The sequence below is a fragment of the Rosa rugosa genome, chromosome 6 (assembly GCF_958449725.1).
Source record: "Rosa rugosa chromosome 6, drRosRugo1.1, whole genome shotgun sequence".
Taxonomy (NCBI): Eukaryota; Viridiplantae; Streptophyta; class Magnoliopsida; order Rosales; family Rosaceae; genus Rosa; species Rosa rugosa.
In genome coordinates this window covers 12,069,174-12,089,231 of record NC_084825.1, presented here as the reverse complement: position 1 = coordinate 12,089,231, position 20,058 = coordinate 12,069,174, and the positions used below count along the sequence as shown (strand labels likewise).

Genomic DNA, 20,058 nt, shown 5'->3' with positions numbered 1-20,058 from the left:
GGTAGTGCAACAATGGAGACCTGACTTCAATCCTAATACTGAGAAAATTAATAAAATGGCTGTGTGGGTTAGAGTTTTGGGACTTCCTGTTAGACACTTCAAGCAATTTACACTTTCTGGTATTAGCAAAATTCTTGGTGATATGGTGAAGATTGATAAAATGACTTTATCACAATCTAGAGGTAAATTTGCGAGGTTTTGCATTGAAATTGATTTAGAGAAGCCCTTACTTCCATTTGTTGAAGTTGAAGGAATTGCATATGGTGTTGTCTATGAAGGTATATCCCTTATATGCTTTAATTGTGGCTGCTATGGGCATGCCAAGGCTAGCTGCCCTCATTTTGTTCCTAACCCAACTGATGATACTACCAATCCTGAGGGGAATGTTGGAATTGTAAACTCTGATTCAGCAAATAGTATTCTTGCTGCTACTACTTCTGAACCTGATAAGAGTCATAATACTATTACTAGAACTACTGTTTCTAGCCTAGTTTCTGATATGGATACAGGGGTTGAATCTCAAGTGAAAGCTAAAGTTGCAGGTCATGGCCCATGGATGTTGATGTCTTACAAGAACAAAAAGGTCAATTCCAATAAAGTTCCTACTAATTGAATGCCTACTCAATCTGGGTCTAGATATGCTCTTCTTGAGACTTATACTGAAGGGGATAATGGTGCTTTGAGAGAAGAACAGCCTACTGCAGTTGAAACCTTAGTTGCAGATGATAGAACTCCTGAGCCTACTGTGGTTAGCAAATGGAAACAAGTCCAACAAAAGATGAAAAAGGCTTCTACTGATTCTGGGAATCATGTGATTCCTCCCAAGACCATCCCCCAGAACAAGAACACTACTGACCAGAAAAAACCTTTGAAAGACATTACTAATGGTAAGGCACCTGTTAAACAAATTCTGCCAAGGTTCAATATAGGGAGTGGCTCTAGTCATGCTTCGAGCAAAGGGACCATCACATATCAAGTTAGAAAGACCAAAATTTCAAATCACCACAGCAATACAGGTAAATCTAATTCCAATGCTTCTAGTTCGTCAGTACAAGATACTCATCCTCAGGTTAATATTGCTGCATCTTTTGGGCATTGTCCTCCTGAGAATAATTTTATCAATGCTTCTTGTACTGCTATGGACTCATCTGGAGAAGGTACTTCTAGTAATGGTCAGGTTTGTTCTGCCCTTGCTAATGAGCATGCTCAAACTGATATTTCAGAGACTCTTGTTGAAAACACTATCATATCCTCCATTGTGGAGGATATGGCTGATCAATGATTTGGGTTTCCACCCTCACTCTCCCTACTTTGCTCAATGCATAAAATTCTTTTTTGGAATTCTAGAGGTGCTGGAAGTGAGAAGTTTAGGTCTGATATTATTGATCTTGTTAAACTACATTCTATTGACATTTTAGCTCTTTGTGAGCCTCGTGTTCAGTTTTCTAAAGCTAAGGATACTTTGTTATCTCTTGGCTTTACTGATTATAAAATTGTTGAAGCTAATGGTTTTTCTGGTGGCATTTGGTTATTTTGGAGTTCTAATCAGGTGAAACTCGACATTATTGATATGAATTGTCAGTCAATCACAGCTAAAATCTCTCAACCAAATGGTACTGCTTGGATGCTTACTGCTCTTTATGCTAGCCCTACCAATTCAGTAAGAAGTAATCTGTGGAAGTATTTGGAACGTCTAGCCTTCACTCATCATCTTCCTTGGATTTTCATGGGAGACTTTAATGAGCTCTATTCTTGTGTTGACAAGAACTTTGGTACTATATCTGGTAGAATTGGAGGTCTGAAGCATTGGGTTGATAGCAACTTTCTTATTGATATGGGGTTTCTTGGCTCTTGCGACACTTGGTCTAACAACAGAATTAAAGAGAGATTGGATAGAGCTTTCTGTACTTGCGATTGGAGAACTCATTTTCCTGAGGCTTTCATCAGACATCTTCCTAAAATGAAATCAGATCACTGTCCCATTCTGCTACAATTACATTCTAATAATTATGTTAATAGAAGGGTCACTCCTTTCAGATTTCAAGCGATGTGGTTAACTCACTGTGACTTTTCTACCTTTGTTGCTGACTCTTGGAAATCCTATAGTGGAGACTTTGTTAAAAAAACCACTGACCTCTCCCATGATTTGCAGCAGTGGAACATCAATATATTTGGCAACATTTTTAAAAGGAAAAAGCATCTTCTTGCCCGCATTGGTGGCATTCAGAAAGCTACTGACAGGTATAGTAATCCTTTTCTCATCAATCTTGAGAGTGAACTTATTAGAGAGTATGAAACTTTAAGGGATCAAGAAAACTTGTTTTGGAAACAAAAGTCTAGAGATAAGTGGTTGTAAGGAGGGGATAGAAATACCAAGTTTTTTCATTTAACTACGCTTGTGAGAAGAAGGAAAAATAAAATTGAGGGGCTCTATGATAATGATGGTCATTGGCAGACTGAAATTGGAGTTATGAAGAATATTGGTGTCGATTTCTTTCAAAATCTTTTTTCTGAGTCTACTTTCTCTGATACAAGATACCTAATTCCATGGCTTGTCCCTCACATTGATGATGTTGATATGAGTAATTTGTGCCTTCCTGTTGACATGAATGAAGTTAAGAAAGCCATGTTCTCTATTGGTGGCCTGAAAGCTCCGGGCTATGATGGACTTCCAGCATTATTTTATCAAAAATTTTGGAGTGTTTATTCAGCTGATGTTTTTTCTACTGTGCAAAATGCCTTCAATTCTGGCATTATCCCTGCTGGCTTGAATCATACTATTATTTCCTTAATTCCTAAAGTTACTGGTCCTCAAAATATGGTTCAGTTCAGGCCTATCAGTCTATGCACAACAATTTACAAGGTTATTTCTAAGATTATTGTTGCAAGAATAAGACCTTTAATGCAGAAGCTTATCAGTCCCAATCAAGTCAGCTATGTTTCAGGAAGACATATATCAGATAATATCATGATTACTCTGGAAATCCTTTACAAATTCAGAAAATCTACTAGCCATAAGGGTTTCTTTGCTTGGAAGGTAGATCTTTCTAAAGCCTATGATAGACTTAGCTGGAAATTTATTGAATCTGTTTTATATGAAACTCTTCTTCCTGAACCTTTAAGCAAGTTGATTATGAGCTGCATTTCATCCACTAGTTTTCAGATATGCTTCAATGGGGAGCTCACTGACTCTTTTCATGCTCAGAGAGGTATTAGACAAGGTGATCCTCTATCACCATACATTTTTGTTTTGTGTATGGAAAAGCTATCCCACTTAATTCAGTCGACTGTTAATGTTGGGGCTTGGAAAGCTGTGAGAGCTTCCCAATCTGGACCTCAAATTTCCCATTTATTCTTTGCGGATGATCTCATGTTTTTCTCTGAAGCTACTGTTGAACGGGCCTGCATACTCAAGAAATGCCTTGATATTTTCTGCTCGTTATCTGGTCAAGCAGTGAGTTATGAAAAATCTCTTATTTTTTGTTCTCCTAATACTAATAATGACATTGCTACTGATATCAGTTCCATTTGTGGATCTCCTCTCACTTCTGATTTGGGAAAATACCTTGGTATGCCACTCATTCACTCAAGAGTCAATAAATATACATATGCCAGTATTCTTGATAAGGTTCAAAGTAGACTTTCGGTTTGGAAATGCAAAAATTTGAGCTTAGCTGGTCGATTAACTCTAATTCAGTCTGTGACTGCTGCTATTCCTAATTATGCCATGCAAACTGCTAGATTACCTATGTCAATCTGTGATGATTTGGACAAAATAAATAGAAACTTCCTTTGGGGTGATTTAGAGAGCAAGAAAAAGGTGCATCTTGTGAACTGGGATATTGTTTGCTTGCCTAAATCTCTTGGAGGTCTTGGAGTCAAAAAAGCTACTGATATGAATCAGGCAATGCTAGCTAAGGCTGGATGGAGAATCTTGCAAAATGACCCTGGTTTGTGGGCCTCAATTTATAGAGAAAAGTACTTGAAAAATGATGATCTCTTTGATAAGGATTACCACTATCCAAAGGATTGTTCCAGTACATGGAAAAGTGTCTCCCATGGAGCCGATTTATTGAAACGAGGAATTATTTGGAGAGTTGGAGATGGCAGGAAAATTAAATTCTGGACTGATATTTGGCTGCCTCCTCTACCACTCATACACTATGCTCTTCCTGGTGCCTTTATTGATAGCAATATTACTCTATGCTCTTTTTGGGATGCTAATGGTTGGAACATTGACCTGCTATTCTCGCTTCTTCCTTCTGGTATTGTTAATCAAATTGTTCACATTCCTCCTAGGTTTGATGGTTGTGGAGATGACATTCAAATTTGGGGTTGCACTTCGAATGGTTCTTTCTCTGTAAAGTTTGCCTATGGTATCTTTTTTAATGATTATATTGAGAATAACTCTCCTTGGAAATTCATCTGGAGACTGCCGATTCCCCCGAAGCTGAAGACTTTTTTATGGGTGCTCTGTCATGGGAAGCTCCTGACTAATGTGCAGAGAGCTAGAAGACATCTTACTCATGATGACTCTTGTCCTATTTGTCACACAGCCAGTGAGTCATTATCTCATCTTTTTAAAGATTGTCCTGCTGTTTATCGTATATGGAACTCCTTCTCTTTGCCTGAATCTGTTGGGAACACCTTTAACATGGATTGGGAGGGTTGGTTAAATGCTCATCTCCACTGCACTACTAAAACAAGCGCTGGAGTTCAGTGGTGCTCAGTCTTTGTCTTTATTTGCTGGTATATCTGGAAGTGGAGAAACAAGTTTGTTTTTGATGCTCAATTTCAAATTCCTACAAACCCTGGTATGTTGATCTCTTCTGCTGCTACTGAATGGATTAATGCTCAGACTAAGGTGGATTTAGATAAGGCTTATAATCTCAACTTACTCAATTGGTTAAAACCTCCCATTGGGTTTTGTAAATTGAATGTTGATGGTACTAGAAATAGTTTGTCTGGCAAAATTGGTGCTGGTGGTGTTATCAGATCTCCCTCTGGAGATTGGATCAAAGGGTTTCAAGTAAACCTGGGCATTGGTGAGGTTTTGGATGCAGAAACATGGGGTTTGTATTATGGCCTTAGGCAAGCTCTTGGTTGTCATATTACTAAGATCGAGGTTGAGTCGGATTCTGCAATTTTGGTGAAACTTAGTCTTGATAGTGATGTTTCTATCCATCCTCTTGGCTCTCTGATTGATTGCTGCAATGCTTTGATCAAGAAGTTTCAATCTTTCTCCCTAAAGCACATCTATCGTGAATGCAATATGGTGACAGATTGCCTTGCTAAGAATAGCATTGATCATGCTTATGGAGTCATCGAATTTGATGCTCCTCCTGTTCATGCTGCTAATGTTTTTCTTGAAGATTTTGATGGAGCTACTAGAGTTAGAAGATCTGGTGTCGGACCTTCTAGTGGTCATGCTTAGCTAATTTTTAGTTTTGTTCTGTTTTCTGGGCCTCTTTAGAGCAAGTTCACCCGTTGGGTCACCTACTATTCACTGCTTTTTAGTGTATATTTTCATTCTCTGGGTCACGAAATACATTGTGCTCGTGACCCAGGGCACGAAATACACTGTGCAGGTCACCATGGTGACCCAGAACACTGTACCGGGTGACCCAGGGCACGAAATACACTGTGCTCGTGACCCAGGGCACGAAATTAACACTAAAAAGTAGTGAATAGTGGGTGATCTGGTGACCCAACGAGTGAACTTGCCCTTAGGTCCCCTTTGTAACTAAAAAAAAAAAAAATATCAAAGTTAGAAGAGCAGTTTAAAACAAATAAAATAGAGGACGGAAAAGAAAAGAAATTGAAAAATAATAAATAGGAAAAAAATAAAGGGATTTTGTCCATTTACCCCATTTCTAGGGATTTTTTTCCCCCTTACCCCATTAAGTTTTTTTAATTCCCTCTTACCCAATACACTCTAAGGGAGTCTTCCCTAATACCCCATTAAGATTTTTTTTTTGTTTTTAATTTTTTTTAATACCATTTTACCCCTCACCCCTTTGTTACTTAGAGAGAGAGAGAGAAAATGGAAGAGAGAGAAACTATAGGAGACTTCGCCGGAGCCCGTCACCGGCCGCCGGAATCCGGTCACCGGCCGCCGGAATCCGGTCACCGGCTGCCGCCCACCGAAATTTGCTGAAAATCTCACCGGAAAGTTTTTTTGCCCCCAATAGACATCTATTGCCCCCTAATAGATGTCTATTAGGGGCCAATAGACGACTATCAGCCATGTATTGCCCCCCAATAGACGACTATTGCCCCCCAATAGAACTTTCGTTTGTCGGAATGAAAATTAATCTTCCTAAAATTAGACAAATAAAACTTTAATTAACGAAAAAAAAAAAAAAAAGATTACATCAATTTAAAACATCTATTGCCCCGCAATAGATGTCTATTGCCCCCCAATAGTCGTCTATTGGCCCTCAATAAAACCTTTTTTTCTTTCTTTTTTCATTCTTTCTGGGCTTCTGCCACATTTTACAACGTGCATTCAATCCCCACCCAATATTTAAGACTCAACTCAAACTTTTCAAAAAAAAAAAAAAAAAATTAGCCCAGACTCAAAAATAAACTGACATTTCTGAGCGTTGAAGAACATGAGAGCCTTGTGGAGAGCGAGTGTAGTTGTCCGGAGGAGGCTTGGCATTGTGGTGACGCGGCACGGTCTTGACGATGAGGACGATCAGTCCGGCGAGCAAGCCGGAGAGGAGAATCGTCCTTACCGTCCAGATAAAGATCTTGCGGCTGACGATGACGCATCCCAGATCCACGTACTTCTTCTTCTTTTGCTCCCCGGTGGGGCCCAACAGCCAGCTCTGTTGCGTCTCGTCGAGCGGCCGAGACGACAGCGCCGCCTGGTCGAGGTCCTGAAGGTTCCGGCTGCGGTCGTCGTCGGTGGTCGAGTCCGCCGTGTTGATCTCCAGCGGGCCGCCCCATGGATCCCTATCGTACATGGCTGAGGTTCAGTACTGGAGAGATATCTGAGAGAGAAATATGAGCCAGAGGCTGGAATAAAGCTTCGTGCAGGGATTTGATCTTCAACCCTACACTACCATCACCGGTGAAAGAAAGGAGAGAGAGAGGGCGCGGAGGAGAGAGAGAGAAAGGGAGAGATGGCGTCGGTGATGGAGAGAGAGGAGTTGAGTGGCATCTGTGTAATTATTTAATTAGGCTGAGGGTAAATTTGTTATTTCTCCTTAAATTGGGTTAGTGAGAATAAAAATCTGTTGCTGGGGTAAGTGGGATAAATTTGGCCAATTTTGGTGCATTTGGTCAAGATCCCAAAAATAAATTAGAATTTAGGAAAAAAAGAAAAGAAAAAGCAAGGAGATTTTGTAACCAAAAACAAAAAGAAAAGAAAAGAAAAGAAAAAGCAAGGAGATGGTTTTGGCGCCAAAACCACCGATAAATCCGTACTTGCCTTTTGGAACTCTAAACATTATCCCACCGTGATAATTAGGGATCTACCAAATCCAACTACACACACACAGAGAGAGACACACACACATTTCCCAAACCCAGATTCTAACGCCCCCGACCCATTTCCTCTCTCCCCCAATTCTCTAGGTTTTTCCTCCGAAACGACGTCGCCTCCTTCACAATGTCGGCGGTGCCGCCGCCCGTTTCTCCCTCCCGCACCACCTGCGCTTCTCTCCTCCATGAACTACAGGTACACTCCTCCGCCGCCCCTCTCTTCTTTCCACGCCCTCTAATTTTGAATCTCATCTTTGATTTTGGGGATTTCGCAGATCATTTGGGACGAAATTGGGGAGAGTGACAGTGAGAGGGACACCATGCTTCTCCAACTCGAGCAAGAGTGCCTCGACATCTATCGGAAGAAGGTGGAAATGACGAGAAAGTACAGGGCTGATTTGCACAAGTCCTTAGCCGACGGCCAAGCTCAAATCGCCGCCATCGCCTCCGCTCTCGGAGAACCTAATTCGTTTCCAAGGGCAAGAGGGACCCTCAGGGACCAGGTATCCGCCGTGAAGCCTGTTTTGGACGAACTGAGCTTGAAGAAGCAGGAAAGGGTGAGGGACTTTTCGGTAATTCAAACACAGATTGCGAGGATTTCGTCTGAAATAGCCGGGAACGGCCTGGCTAAGAATGCCTGTGAGGATGCCGGAGTCGATGAGCGTGATTTGACTGTGAAGAGGTTGGGAGAGCTTAAGTCCCACCTTGACGAACTTCACAAAGAAAAGGTACTGAGTCTATTCTGCTTAGTTAGTCAGAAATTTCAGTTCTTGTGTTTGTAATTGGGTTTTCACTTGATGTATTTTTGGTGCAGGCTTTACGTTTACAGAAGGTCAATAGTCACGTCAATACCATCCATGACCTCTCAGTTGTAATGTCCATTGATTTCTTTAGGACACTCGAAGAAGTCCACCCAAGCTTGAGTGATCAGTCCGCCGCTCATTCCAAGAGCATCAGCAATGACACTCTTGCTAGATTGACCGCGCTGACCAACTCGCTGAAGCAAGAGAAACAGCAGAGACTGCAAAAGGTGACTCAATGTTGTACCTCTCTCTCTCTCTCATTAGCTCCTATTGCGTGACTTTGCTGAATTAACCATTCTGGTATTGTGGAAACCAGCACTCAAGTATATTCTTTCTACTACAGTTATATCAATGTCCTGATTTTGCTGTCATCAGTATCTTCCTGTAAACTTTTTAATTATTATCTTTTATTTGTTTTTTTTTTCCAAAACCCAAGGTTTAGTATGCTGGATTTGAAACATTACAAATATATGTTAAATGGTGTTACTGCACCTATTTTTGTTGCCCTACATCATTGTTCATTGTGTCTGAAGCTGTTTAGGATGTATAGACCTGAAGCTTTACTAATCACATTCCTTGTCAGCATTTGGTTTCTATCTTGTTGAAGTTGCAAGGTACCCCACAGATGCGATGAAATTTTATAGAGAATTGAAAGACTGTTGAAATCTACTACTCATAGTTACCAAGAGATGTGAGCTTGGCCAATAAAGTAGTATTTTGCATGTCTAATTTTCTTCCCCTTTGCTTGGGATATAAAAGAGAAAAAAAGAAAATTTAGGCCAATTTCATAGTCATTTGAACTGTTTATCCTGAAATTAGTGACTAGGAACCTCATTTCACTAGTTATTAGTTAAATTAGTAGAACCTGGGATTTAAGCCTTCCATTATAAATGATGAAATTTTATATAATTGAGAATTTCATTTTAAAAGTTCTGATCTTGATACTTGTGGCTTGAATACTGTTGCAGAGCTGTCTGTTTCTATGGACAGTTTTCATTAGCTTTTTATACTTTCCATCTGTCAGTATTCCTCTTACTCGTATATCTTGTACTGTAGCTACAAGAGCTTGGAAGCAAGCTGATAGAAGTATGGAATCTCATGGAGACACCAACTGAGGAACGGAACAAATTTGACCATGTTACGCGCTTAATTTCTTCCTCAGTTGAAGAGCTGTCAAGGCATGGATGCCTTTCTCTAGATGTCATTGAGCAGGTGCAAATTACTATCTTTAATGTCCCATGTAATTTCTCATGCGCACTAAAGAGCACTGTAATTTTAATTACTTGGTAACTTTAATGATTATTTCCAGACTGAGGCTGAAGTCGAGCGGTTGAATGTTTTGAAAGCCAGCAAGATGAAGGAGTTGGTCTTTAAGAGGCAAAATGAGCTCGAAGAAATTTATAGAGGTGTCCACATGGATGTAGATAGTGATGGAGCTAGACAGATTCTCAGCAGCCTCATAGATTCTGGTCCTAAAACTAATCTATTTTCAGGCATCTTATATATTTAACAATGATTTTCTAATTTATTTGTTGAACCTGCCCTTGAGACTATGTTGTGGATATATCTTAACAGGTAATGTTAATTTGTCTGATCTGCTTTCAAGCATGGATGATCAGATTGTAAAGGCAAAAGAGCAAGCTTTAAGCAGAAAGGATATTTTGGATAAGGTAGAGAAATGCAAATTTGCATTTGAGGAGGATAAGTGGCTTGATGAGTATGAAAAGGTAAAAATATTTGAGAAAGTGTTACAATTTAATATTTTTAGTTTGGTACATCTATTTGTTTCCTCTGACTTATGAAGCATTAGCTGTTAACCTTTATATTTGTAGTTTTTAGTTTCTCTCCTTTTAATTATTTCAAATATCTGCTTTCTTTTCCTTCCAGGATGAAAATCGATATAGTGCAGGAAGAGGAGCACACAAAAATTTGAAGCGTGCTGAGAAAGCCCGGATTTTGGTTGGAAAAATACCATGTAAGCTTGTAATCATTCATATGACTAATTCTTATCTAGTTATATAACAGTAATGCCTTTTCTGTTTTCCAGATGTTCCTTGTCCCTTTCTTTTGTGAGTTATAACTGTGTTGATAATTTCTTTTGGTCATAAAAATAGTTAGGTTTTATATAATGCTAGTCATTGATTGGTACTAGAGTATGCCATTTTAGATGTATATTATCAGATAACTCCATATGTCGCCTGATTGGGGAACTTGTATATTTCTCTTATATTGATATATTGGTATTTCTTACTGCAGACTTAGGGTTATACCGTTTCATTGATGTATAACAGAATTTGTAGTACTCTTTATGTCCATAGTCTAGGTATGTTGTGTATTCACAAGAATTTGTTTGTTCTGATGACTTTGGAATAACTGATAAGTATATGCATAGAACTATTGATCAGCATACTTATTTGTTTTGTGTAATGTGGGCAAAGCTTTACATGTGTGACCTTGGGCAGAAAAGCAAATTCCTGAAAAACTGATAACTGGAATAACTGATAATTATCTACATGCTTGCTGGTTGTCAGTTCTGACTGGAAATATATGTTAGGATGAAAGTATGAAGCCATTATTGACTCCCTTCGTAATATATTGTAAACGGGAAAGGGATATGCTTACAGTGCATGTTGGAGAATTGTCTCCTTGGTTGACTTTATACATCTTGAAAATTCCAGTTCTACGTAAGTTAACCTTTTTGTCCAATGAAACTATCACTGTATGCACTGAGTAGGAAGCAATGTCCTATCCCTACCTTTTCTAGAAAAGTACTCTTCTTCGATTATTTTTAATTGTAAAGTACCAACCACAGGAACCACACATTATTTATGACTGTTTTCCCATCCATTGAAGAAGCGTGTCATGCTTCTAGGACCTATTGAATTCTAAGGCTGAAGCATAGAGGGCTATGAGCTTATAGAGTAAAAAATGTTTTGCCAAACATCATTTGGTTAAGACATGAGATGATACCACGAAATGTAATATAAAAAATTACATGTATGGGCTAAAACACTGGTAGTACTTGAAAATTGCTTAGAGAAGCAAATGAAGAGATGGCAGTCGGAGTATGGAGCATTCCATTTACTTAGATCTTTAGTTTAGAAGCTGTGTTAAAATGACAGGAAATACCCAGCCATGGGTATCTAAGGGAAACAGACCCCTTAACCTTTGGATCCTTCCCAATTTAAACCCTAATTTTCAGAACTTGATGATTCCCTTTTGTATCTGGTCTCCTTTTCTGAGATGAACTAGGCTGAGTGATTGACTAACTTCAAGTGTGTCTTTTATTTATGCCGTCAGAACTCATAACCAATTAGTAGATGCATTATTAAGTGTGCAACGAGTTTTGGGTTATTGTTGTATTCTTGGTACAAAGAGATGCTAGGAATACTTGCCTGTAATAGATTTTCCTAAGTTTTCAGTGAATTGATGTGGCTGGAAATTAAAGGAATGTTAATGTTTACACTGAAAAATGTTAAGAGTTCTCTATGGCTTATTTACTTAGTTTGTTGGGAGGGGACGTAAGCTTAAAGTACAACTTTTCCATAAACATTTAATACAATTACACACGCACACACCAGTGCAGTTCCTGAAATTCTTGGGATGGCCATGCTCCTCAGGCCTAACATCCCACTTTTGCAAGCTGCAATAGATTCCACAGCTTGCAAAAGTTAAATGTAATGTGGAGTATGATGAATGAACATAATTGATTAGAAGTGAGAGGATTTTTGGTGGAGCATAGAAAAGTTTTAAGAGGCACTTCTATCTGGAAAATCCGAATAGCTCATTATACCTTCTCCTGTGTGTGATAGTGTGTTGCCTTCTTCAAAGTGTATGATCTAATTTCATGCAACTGAAAGTGTGTTGAACAGAAAGTCAAATGGACCCATCATTGCCCAGTTCCTGCATTGTGTTTTTATTATATGCATATAGATTAGTAAATATTGAAATTTTCTCAACTACAAAAACTCTTCTGTCTAGCTATCATTGAAAGTCTGACTGCCAGAGTTAAAGCATGGGAGAGCGAGAAAGGAGTCCCTTTCTTATACGACAAGGTGATCCAATATGGTTTACTAGATGCTTTTATTGTCATCTCTTTTTTTGGTTTAATTTTCTTGTTCTCAGTCCTCTGATGAATACAAAGTTTTGTGAATTCCAGGTTCCCCTTTTACATATCGTGGAAGAGTACGCTGCACAACGGCAGGAGAGAGAGGAGGAAAAACGTAAATCTCGGGTATGCTTGGACTTGCTACTTTTTCTCTCCCTTTTGCTGATATGGGGATGAAACAATTAGATCAAGTCTTTTCATTGCCTGTGTTATTGTTTTTATTGCTTAGCGCAACCATTGCACGTGGGAAGTTTATATAATCTCATTTATCTGTAACTCGGTGATTTTAGGCCCTCCATTCGAGAATGATCTTCTATAATCTTGATATTTAATTCCTCTGATGATCTTGATGATCCTTATTCATTGTTATTTTTGCTGCTCTCTCTGATAATGCAACGTAATTTGACCTCCAAAGATAAATTTAGCAGAAAATTAATTGGCCTCTGGTTGAATCTTTACAGGAGCAAAAACGTCTGCAAGAACAACATGCGACGGAACAGGAGGCACTATTTGGTTCAAGGCCCTCTACAAAGAAGCCATTGGGACAAAGCACCAATGCCAATACCATGATTGGGACCCCAATTAGTCGTCGTACAAGTACCCCTTCGGGCCGTCATGGAGTGTCAGCTGCAAAAGAACGCAGAGAAAGTGGGAGGGCCAACATAACACCGGTTAACTATGTTGCTCTTCCAAAGGATGATTCTGTTGCTCGGAGAAATTGAGGCTTCTCTCTGCCTTGAAAATAGCTTGTAGTGATGATTCTCACTTAACGCATGTGAAAATGGTGTTATGCTAGTTTACTTGTTGAAACATACAGTAAAGATGACCGTTTCTCTATATGATTAGAATGTAAATGATTTGGTGAAAGGGTTGAAAGGAATTGAGTCACCACATATATAGTATCTTTTAGGAGAGCTAAAAGAATTTCACTTTGATTTTGAATAAAACAACTTGCAGTTTATCAGGTAAATATTAATTTTGATGCGTGAAGGTGAAGGTGAAGGACTTGGATACGTGGGGGAGTGTCAGCGACATTGTGGGGCGGTGTGTGGGTGGAATCAAAGAGGTCTCTGCCGTAACGACTAACGACAGACTTGGACTACAATGATATTCATGGACGCCAAGAATCAAAGGTAGGTTTTGACTTGCTCTAGCTGCATGGGAGTGTGTTTCGATTCGTTTGTTAATGATGTTTGCCCGATGTTTCTGGAAATTATGTTGTACAATGTTTTAAAACACTAATACATAATTTGAGATATTCTCGAGACAGCCTCATTAAAATATGAAGCGTAAAATATACATTGAATAATAACGATATCTTTTACATATATATATATATTAGTTTGAATAATATAGTTGACAAATTGACTATTTATTGTCATTAAAGTGCATACAAATTAAATTAGAGCCAATCAACTGCATAAACAAGGGATTGACATCGGTTTGGGTAAAGGAGAGAGGAGAATGAGAAAGTTGTTGTCTTTCGTTTAAAATGGATCGACCAAAACGATGTTATTTTGGCCCTTTAAAAAAACAAGATTTAAATGTAGCATAAGACGCAAATGTGTGAAAAACATAGCTCACGGCTTACACATTTTAAGCTGTACTGACTGTAAGTCACTCACTGTACTGACCTCCGCTATAGCTAAAGCTGACACTGCAGATTTACCATCAGGGAGAGCCGCAACCCAACAGTCAGTAAAGATGGCAATGCTAGACCTATTACCCACCTGCCAATAGTAGCTGTTATGTAAAAGGTTTCTAGTGGAGAATATACTCCTCCACGAGTAAGAAGGAGACGCACGAGGTAAAGCCTCCCAAAATGATCCATCCAGAAAATATTTCACTTTGTACATTTGAGCAATAAGAGACGAAGGCTCATTAAGAATATGCCAAGCTTGTTTAGCCAACATAGCAGAATTGAATACGAAAACCTAATCCACCTTCCTCTCTCGGATTGCATAAAATATTCCAACTCCTCCAATGAATCTTTCGTTTGTCTAAGGTACTACCCCACTAAAATCTTGCACACATTTGTTCCACTGAAAAACACTCATACCATACGTAGGTAGTGCCTAGGCCACAACACGTATTAGTATATCCTTCCCTGCACCACTTAAAAGCTTCCTTTGCCAAGCAGACAATTTCTTCGCCAATGTCTCCTTGATGTAATGTAAAGTTGAAGTTTTCTTACGACCACGTAAGTCGGTAAACCTAAGTATTTCTCATGTGAGTCCATGACTTCCACCCCCAATAGACCGAAAATCTCCTCCTGCATATCCTCAGTCACATTCTTACTAAAAACCACTGAACTTTTGGCAAAATTAACCAATGTCCAAAAGCCCGTCCATAAGTCTCCAACACCTCTTGTACTTCATAACAAGCTTCCAAGGATGCTTGAGCATAGAGCATACTATCATCCGCGAAAAGAAAATAGTTCACCAAGGGATCATTAGGGCATACCTCAATCCCAGTAAATATACCAAAGGCTTGCTTATGTTGCAACAGTGCAAAAAAACCCTCAGCTCCAAGGAGAAATAGATAAGGTGACAGGGGATCTCCTTGACGTAATCCCCTAGTCGGAGTAACATATCCTCGTGGCTTACCCCTCACCAAAGCCACATCAATCCAGCTCCTTACAAAGCCAAAACGAATCAACACTCTTTCTAAAAAAGTCCACTCCATTCTATCATATGCTTTGCTTAGGTCCAACTTTAGAGCCATATAGCCATCATTACCATCCTTCTTATTGTGCACAAAATGAGCCACCTCATTTGCTACAAGAATATTATATGTGATCAATCTACCAGGAACAAATGCACTCTGGAAAGGAGAAATCACCAAAGGTAAAACTACCTTTTGCCTATTAGCAATAACTTTCAAACATATTTTGTAAATGACATTGCATAAAGCAATGTGTCTCAAGTCCGACATATTCTTAGGGTTGTTTACCTTTGGAATAAGACAGATATGTGTAAAGTTGATTTGCTTGAGCAGTCGCCTGTTTGGAGAAAGTTTTGAACCGCTGCAAATATATCATGACCAATGAGATCCCAATAATGTTGAAAAAAGAGGGGAGGCATCCCATCCGGTCCAAGTGATTTAATCGGATACATCTGAAAAAGAGCAAACTGGACCTCCTCCAAAGTATACGAAGCGCACAACTGTTCATTCATTTGAGAAGTTACAGAAGGAACAATAGCCGCAAGAGTCCTACCCACAGCTACGAAATCAACCTCTGATGCCGTAAACATCTTCATAAAATAGCTTGTATTAACTTCCTCCATCCCAGCATCATCTTCACGCCAATTTCCTGCCTCATCAAACAATCCTTGCAGCATATTCTTGCGTTTTCGGTTCTCCATTTTTCGGTGAAAATAACCAGTATTCTGGTCTCCCTCCTTCAACCAAGTAATCTTAGCCCTTTGCTTCCAAAATAATTCTTCTTGATACAATAAACTCTGGAGCCTATCCATCAAATCCTTCTTCTCCTATTGGACCGGTTCAAAAATTGGTGTTCCCAGCATCTACAACTGTCTAGCTCTACCATTTATCTAGCTTGATCCGGTATACATAAGCTTCTTAGTGACGTAAAACATTAGAGTTCCAGCAACATCTATACACCAAGCCTCCCTGACCCGTCACAATCTGGATCTTGTAACCAGAACGCCTCGAACTTGAAACGATGAGGCTTGGATCTTACAACAATTAGGGTCGTACTAGCTCAAAGCAGAAGAGGAACATGATCTGAATCAGACGGAGCAAGGTGGAAAAGCTTTGAATGCCCAAAAACATCGAACCATGCAGGTGTACAAACAGCTCTATCTAACCTTAGTAGGGTTTCTGAATTCCACCAGGTGGCCATAGCTCCATGGAACCCTAAATCAAGCAGGTCACAATATCCCAACACTTCCCGAAGCCCTCTCATCTGACGGTCCGCTCTGAGAGGCCCCGCAATCTTCTCACTATTGTTTAGGATCTCGTTGAAATCCCCTATCACAATCTATGGCAACGAATCGAGATTGGAGAGATCTCTTAGCAGTTGCCAAGAACGATCCTTCTCCCCGGTACTAGCATAACCATAGAACCCGGTGAATCTCCATGATGGTACCCTAGATTCTCCAACAACAATCGCATCCACGTGGTGTGAAAATCTAGTGCCCATCTGCAGGTGCACATTGTCGTTCCAAAACAAACCTACGCCTGCAGACTGGCCATCACTAAGCACGGTTTCAACATGGACAAAACCCAAAGCCCCACGTCGCCTTTCGAAGTCTCCCTCCCGACTAATCTTTGTTTCACACAAAAAAAACTATCTGTGGCCGATTTTGTGCACACAGATCCTTCAACGTTCGGACAGTTGCATCGTTGCAGATCCCCCTGCAATTCCAGCTGAGCAAATCCACATCCATGGAAGCACAAGTTTGTTTTCTAGCCCTAGAAATTAACCCTAGCAGAGAGCGGCTAGGTTTGGAAAAAAAAAAGAATGATAATACGAAACGATGCAAAAATGGCTTAGCCTTGAGGCTTTTTTTTTTTTGGATCTAGTTAGCCTTGAGGCTTTGACATTGAAGTTTAGGCGAAATAGAAGAAAAAACAAGCTTTTAGACCTTTGAGGCACATTTTTCTGAAACATTGTTTTTTTTTTTAAATTTTTTTTAATGCGTTTTTTGGAACATTGGTTACTCTTTGAAATATTGGTTACTCGGGCATGTATAAGGATGGTGCATTCTCATTGTCCTCTACATGTCTCATGCATCAAACTACATTTCTCATGGAGTGCGAACTGGCACCGCCACCGCCACATTGACTATGGTCTTGAGAAGGATGGATATGCGAATCCGCATGACTTGTACAATCGCAGAGTAGTAAGTAGTAATTCCTTGGGGCGTGCTTTGTTTCTTGATTGCTTGGGACTTGTTGTGGGGTTTGGTTTGGCTTCTTGAGTCTTGCCATGTGTTCGATCTCATTGGCTTGGTTGATTGGATTGGTTGGTGTTGGTGACGATGACTTTGGTGGTTGTCACTAATAGGAGGGTTGATTGTTTGGTTTTCGCACTCGGATGGGGAATTGGTTGGCGTTGGTGGCTTTAGTGGTTGCCACCAATGGGTGGAGTGATCTTTTTTTCTTATATTTGAATGTGAGAATTAGTTTGCGTTGGTAGCAATGGCGTTGGTGGTTGCTAACAATGGGAGGATTGAAGTTCAGTTTGTTGTTTTTGTTTTGGATCTCATTAGTAGTGCTTATCGGGTTAGTGTTTTAATTGGGGTGATCTAGCGTGGTATGGCATTAGTGATTTTGGCAACAAAGGTTGGTAGGTCAAGGATGGAGGTGCCTACTAGCGACTTAACTGGCGGTTATGATGTTTTTTTATTTTTATTTTAGTAGAAACGATAACTTTATTATCAAGCTAGTAACATTACAAAGGAGCTAGCCTTCCACGAAGGGGCCCATAAATATAAGTTCCCTACACATAATGCTACACTTACATATACATGTTCGCCTAGAAGTATACAAAAAAAATTAGAGAGTACAGAGCAAAATAATTAATCAGAACGCTCATACTCCCATCTAACTGTGTGATAGAGTTACTTTATCAAAATATTTGAATGAGTCTCCTAATCCAATCGATCAAGTAAAGCATGTTTGAGAGCTGCGCTCACCACCTATTCATTGATTTTTTTTGCCTTTAGGGGGAAAAATTACTCCCAACAAGGGTCAAAACAGTATCCTTCTCCATAGGGAATGATTCCTAGAGGCACAAGATCTCTTTTTGGTACCTGAAGACGCTTTGGTCCTCAGAGCACCACCCATAAGTCAGTTCTTAATTCCTTCCCTTTTTGGCTGAGAAGCTAGTCAGAATAGATGTGACAATAGTTGTGATTATACGCATTTATATGCGTGTAATTATATCTAAAACACTATAAATAAGCAAATCCCCATGTCAATTAATATGTAATTAATCCATTTTTATTTATGTTGTAGAAAATAAGTGGAATTACGGAAACGAGAGAAAATTGTATTAAATTAGAGAAAATTTAAGTTTCCGACAAAAGAACGAAAAAGTCAATGCGGGTCTACCGTGGTCAACACCATCAAGGGAGCGGAATCCAACCACCTCTGATAATGTGTGGAAGTGCATTGAGGAAGAAGAGAAGAAAGAAAAAAATGGGGAAAAGAAAGAAAGAAGAAAGGAGAAAGAAAAGAAGAAGAAAAAAAAATAATAAAAATCTGAACAGTGATGACGTCATCATGACGTCAGCAATATCATAAGCAGCTCCTTTTCTTTCTATCCCACGTGCTGCTTCTTCTTTTATTTTTATTATTATTTTTTTTCCTCTCTCCTATCCCGTGCTGCCACATGTCTCTATCCATCTCTCTTCCTCCTCTTGTGCAAGACAGCAGCCACACAAAATGGATTCGGATCCTCTTCTTTCTCTCTACACACCCAGACCACATATATTTATTATCCCCCATTCCTCTTCCTGGGGAGAACAGCGCCGCACACTACGAAAGGGAGCAGTCCTTTGGGCTGCTCTATTTCCCATCCTCTTCCTCCATTTTTCATAGTAGCTTTAGTTTTTTTTTTGGGTATTTGTAGAATTTCTCACACAAGCTTCAAGGAGACATCAAGAGGTACAAGATTCAAGTTTTAGGTATTTGTGGGAGTTGTAATCCAAGGGAAATCATATTAGCTTCCTAGCTAATTGTGGCTACATTTGTTTTCTCCTACACTTCTATAATCTTTTCTCTTTGAATTTTGTATCTTTGATGTTCATAATTATGGGTTGTGAGTAATTTCTTTGTTAGGGGTTAGGGTTGTGTGCCCTAGCCCAAATTTGATGTAATGGATGCTTAATTTAATTTATGTATGGAATTTGTTAATTATTGGATGCTTGTGTTTTGTGATAATTGATTAGAATGCATATGCTTAGGAATTGTCAACTCTTGGGTATGTGTTTTAATATTTCTAGATTAAAATTTAGGGGATGACATCATTAGATTTTAGAGCTAGAACCCTGATTTAATAATCGTGGGAAATACAAGCATGATTCACTACATGATTAGCTTGATCGCAATTATGGTGAGCTTGGCTGCTTAATTCCTCGAACTCTAGGCCTCTTGATATGAGTTAGTGACTCTTGAACCGGCTCTAATTCATGTCAAGTGAGTTCCTACGGCCCTTGAACCGGAGTAGGAATACCATGAAAGGGAATTTCGGCCATTGAGCCTTGAAAAGCCTTGGGTACGGCTTCTACCATCTTTAATAAATTGCACGTAAATCAAATTAGCATCGAGAGCATTGAATTAGGGTTAGGAATCATCCCTAACTACCAATCCCATATTTATATTCATTTCTTACTTTTCTTTTCCTTTATTTAATTTAGTTGTTTTTCATTTAAATTCTTGCACTTTAGTTATTAGAAATTTAAATTACAATTATCGGTGACAATTTCGACTCATTGTAAATAACAACCACTAGGCTCTTAGTTTTGATTAGGCTTTGGTGAAAATCAAAGCCGAGCATTGCTAAGGCTTGGTGCCTTACAGTAACATTTTTATTTATTTCTTTTCTGTTTTTCTTTGTGTGCTAAGTGTCTTTATTTCCGATTACCCAAGGATTGTGGGTTAGCCACTAATCCCCATGGTACGATA

At 39.3% G+C, this 20,058-nt stretch overlaps 2 protein-coding genes across 2 annotated transcripts; both read left to right on the top strand.

Annotated features, from left to right (window-relative positions):
* The first annotated feature begins 1,318 nt into the window (after window positions 1-1,318).
* LOC133716229 (uncharacterized) lies at window positions 1,319-2,356 on the top strand. The gene has a single exon (XM_062142948.1). The coding sequence runs from the start codon at window positions 1,319-1,321 to the stop codon at window positions 2,354-2,356; it is 1,038 nt and encodes a 345-aa protein (XP_061998932.1).
* Window positions 2,357-7,464: 5,108 nt separating this feature from the next.
* LOC133715831 (65-kDa microtubule-associated protein 5) lies at window positions 7,465-13,446 on the top strand. The gene is made up of 10 exons (XM_062142490.1): window positions 7,465-7,687; window positions 7,767-8,219; window positions 8,306-8,521; window positions 9,351-9,506; window positions 9,604-9,763; window positions 9,870-10,021; window positions 10,182-10,269; window positions 12,276-12,349; window positions 12,454-12,528; window positions 12,864-13,446. The coding sequence occupies exons 1-10, from the start codon at window positions 7,619-7,621 to the stop codon at window positions 13,122-13,124; spliced, it is 1,704 nt and encodes a 567-aa protein (XP_061998474.1). The 5' UTR covers window positions 7,465-7,618; the 3' UTR covers window positions 13,125-13,446.
* Window positions 13,447-20,058: the final 6,612 nt, after the last annotated feature.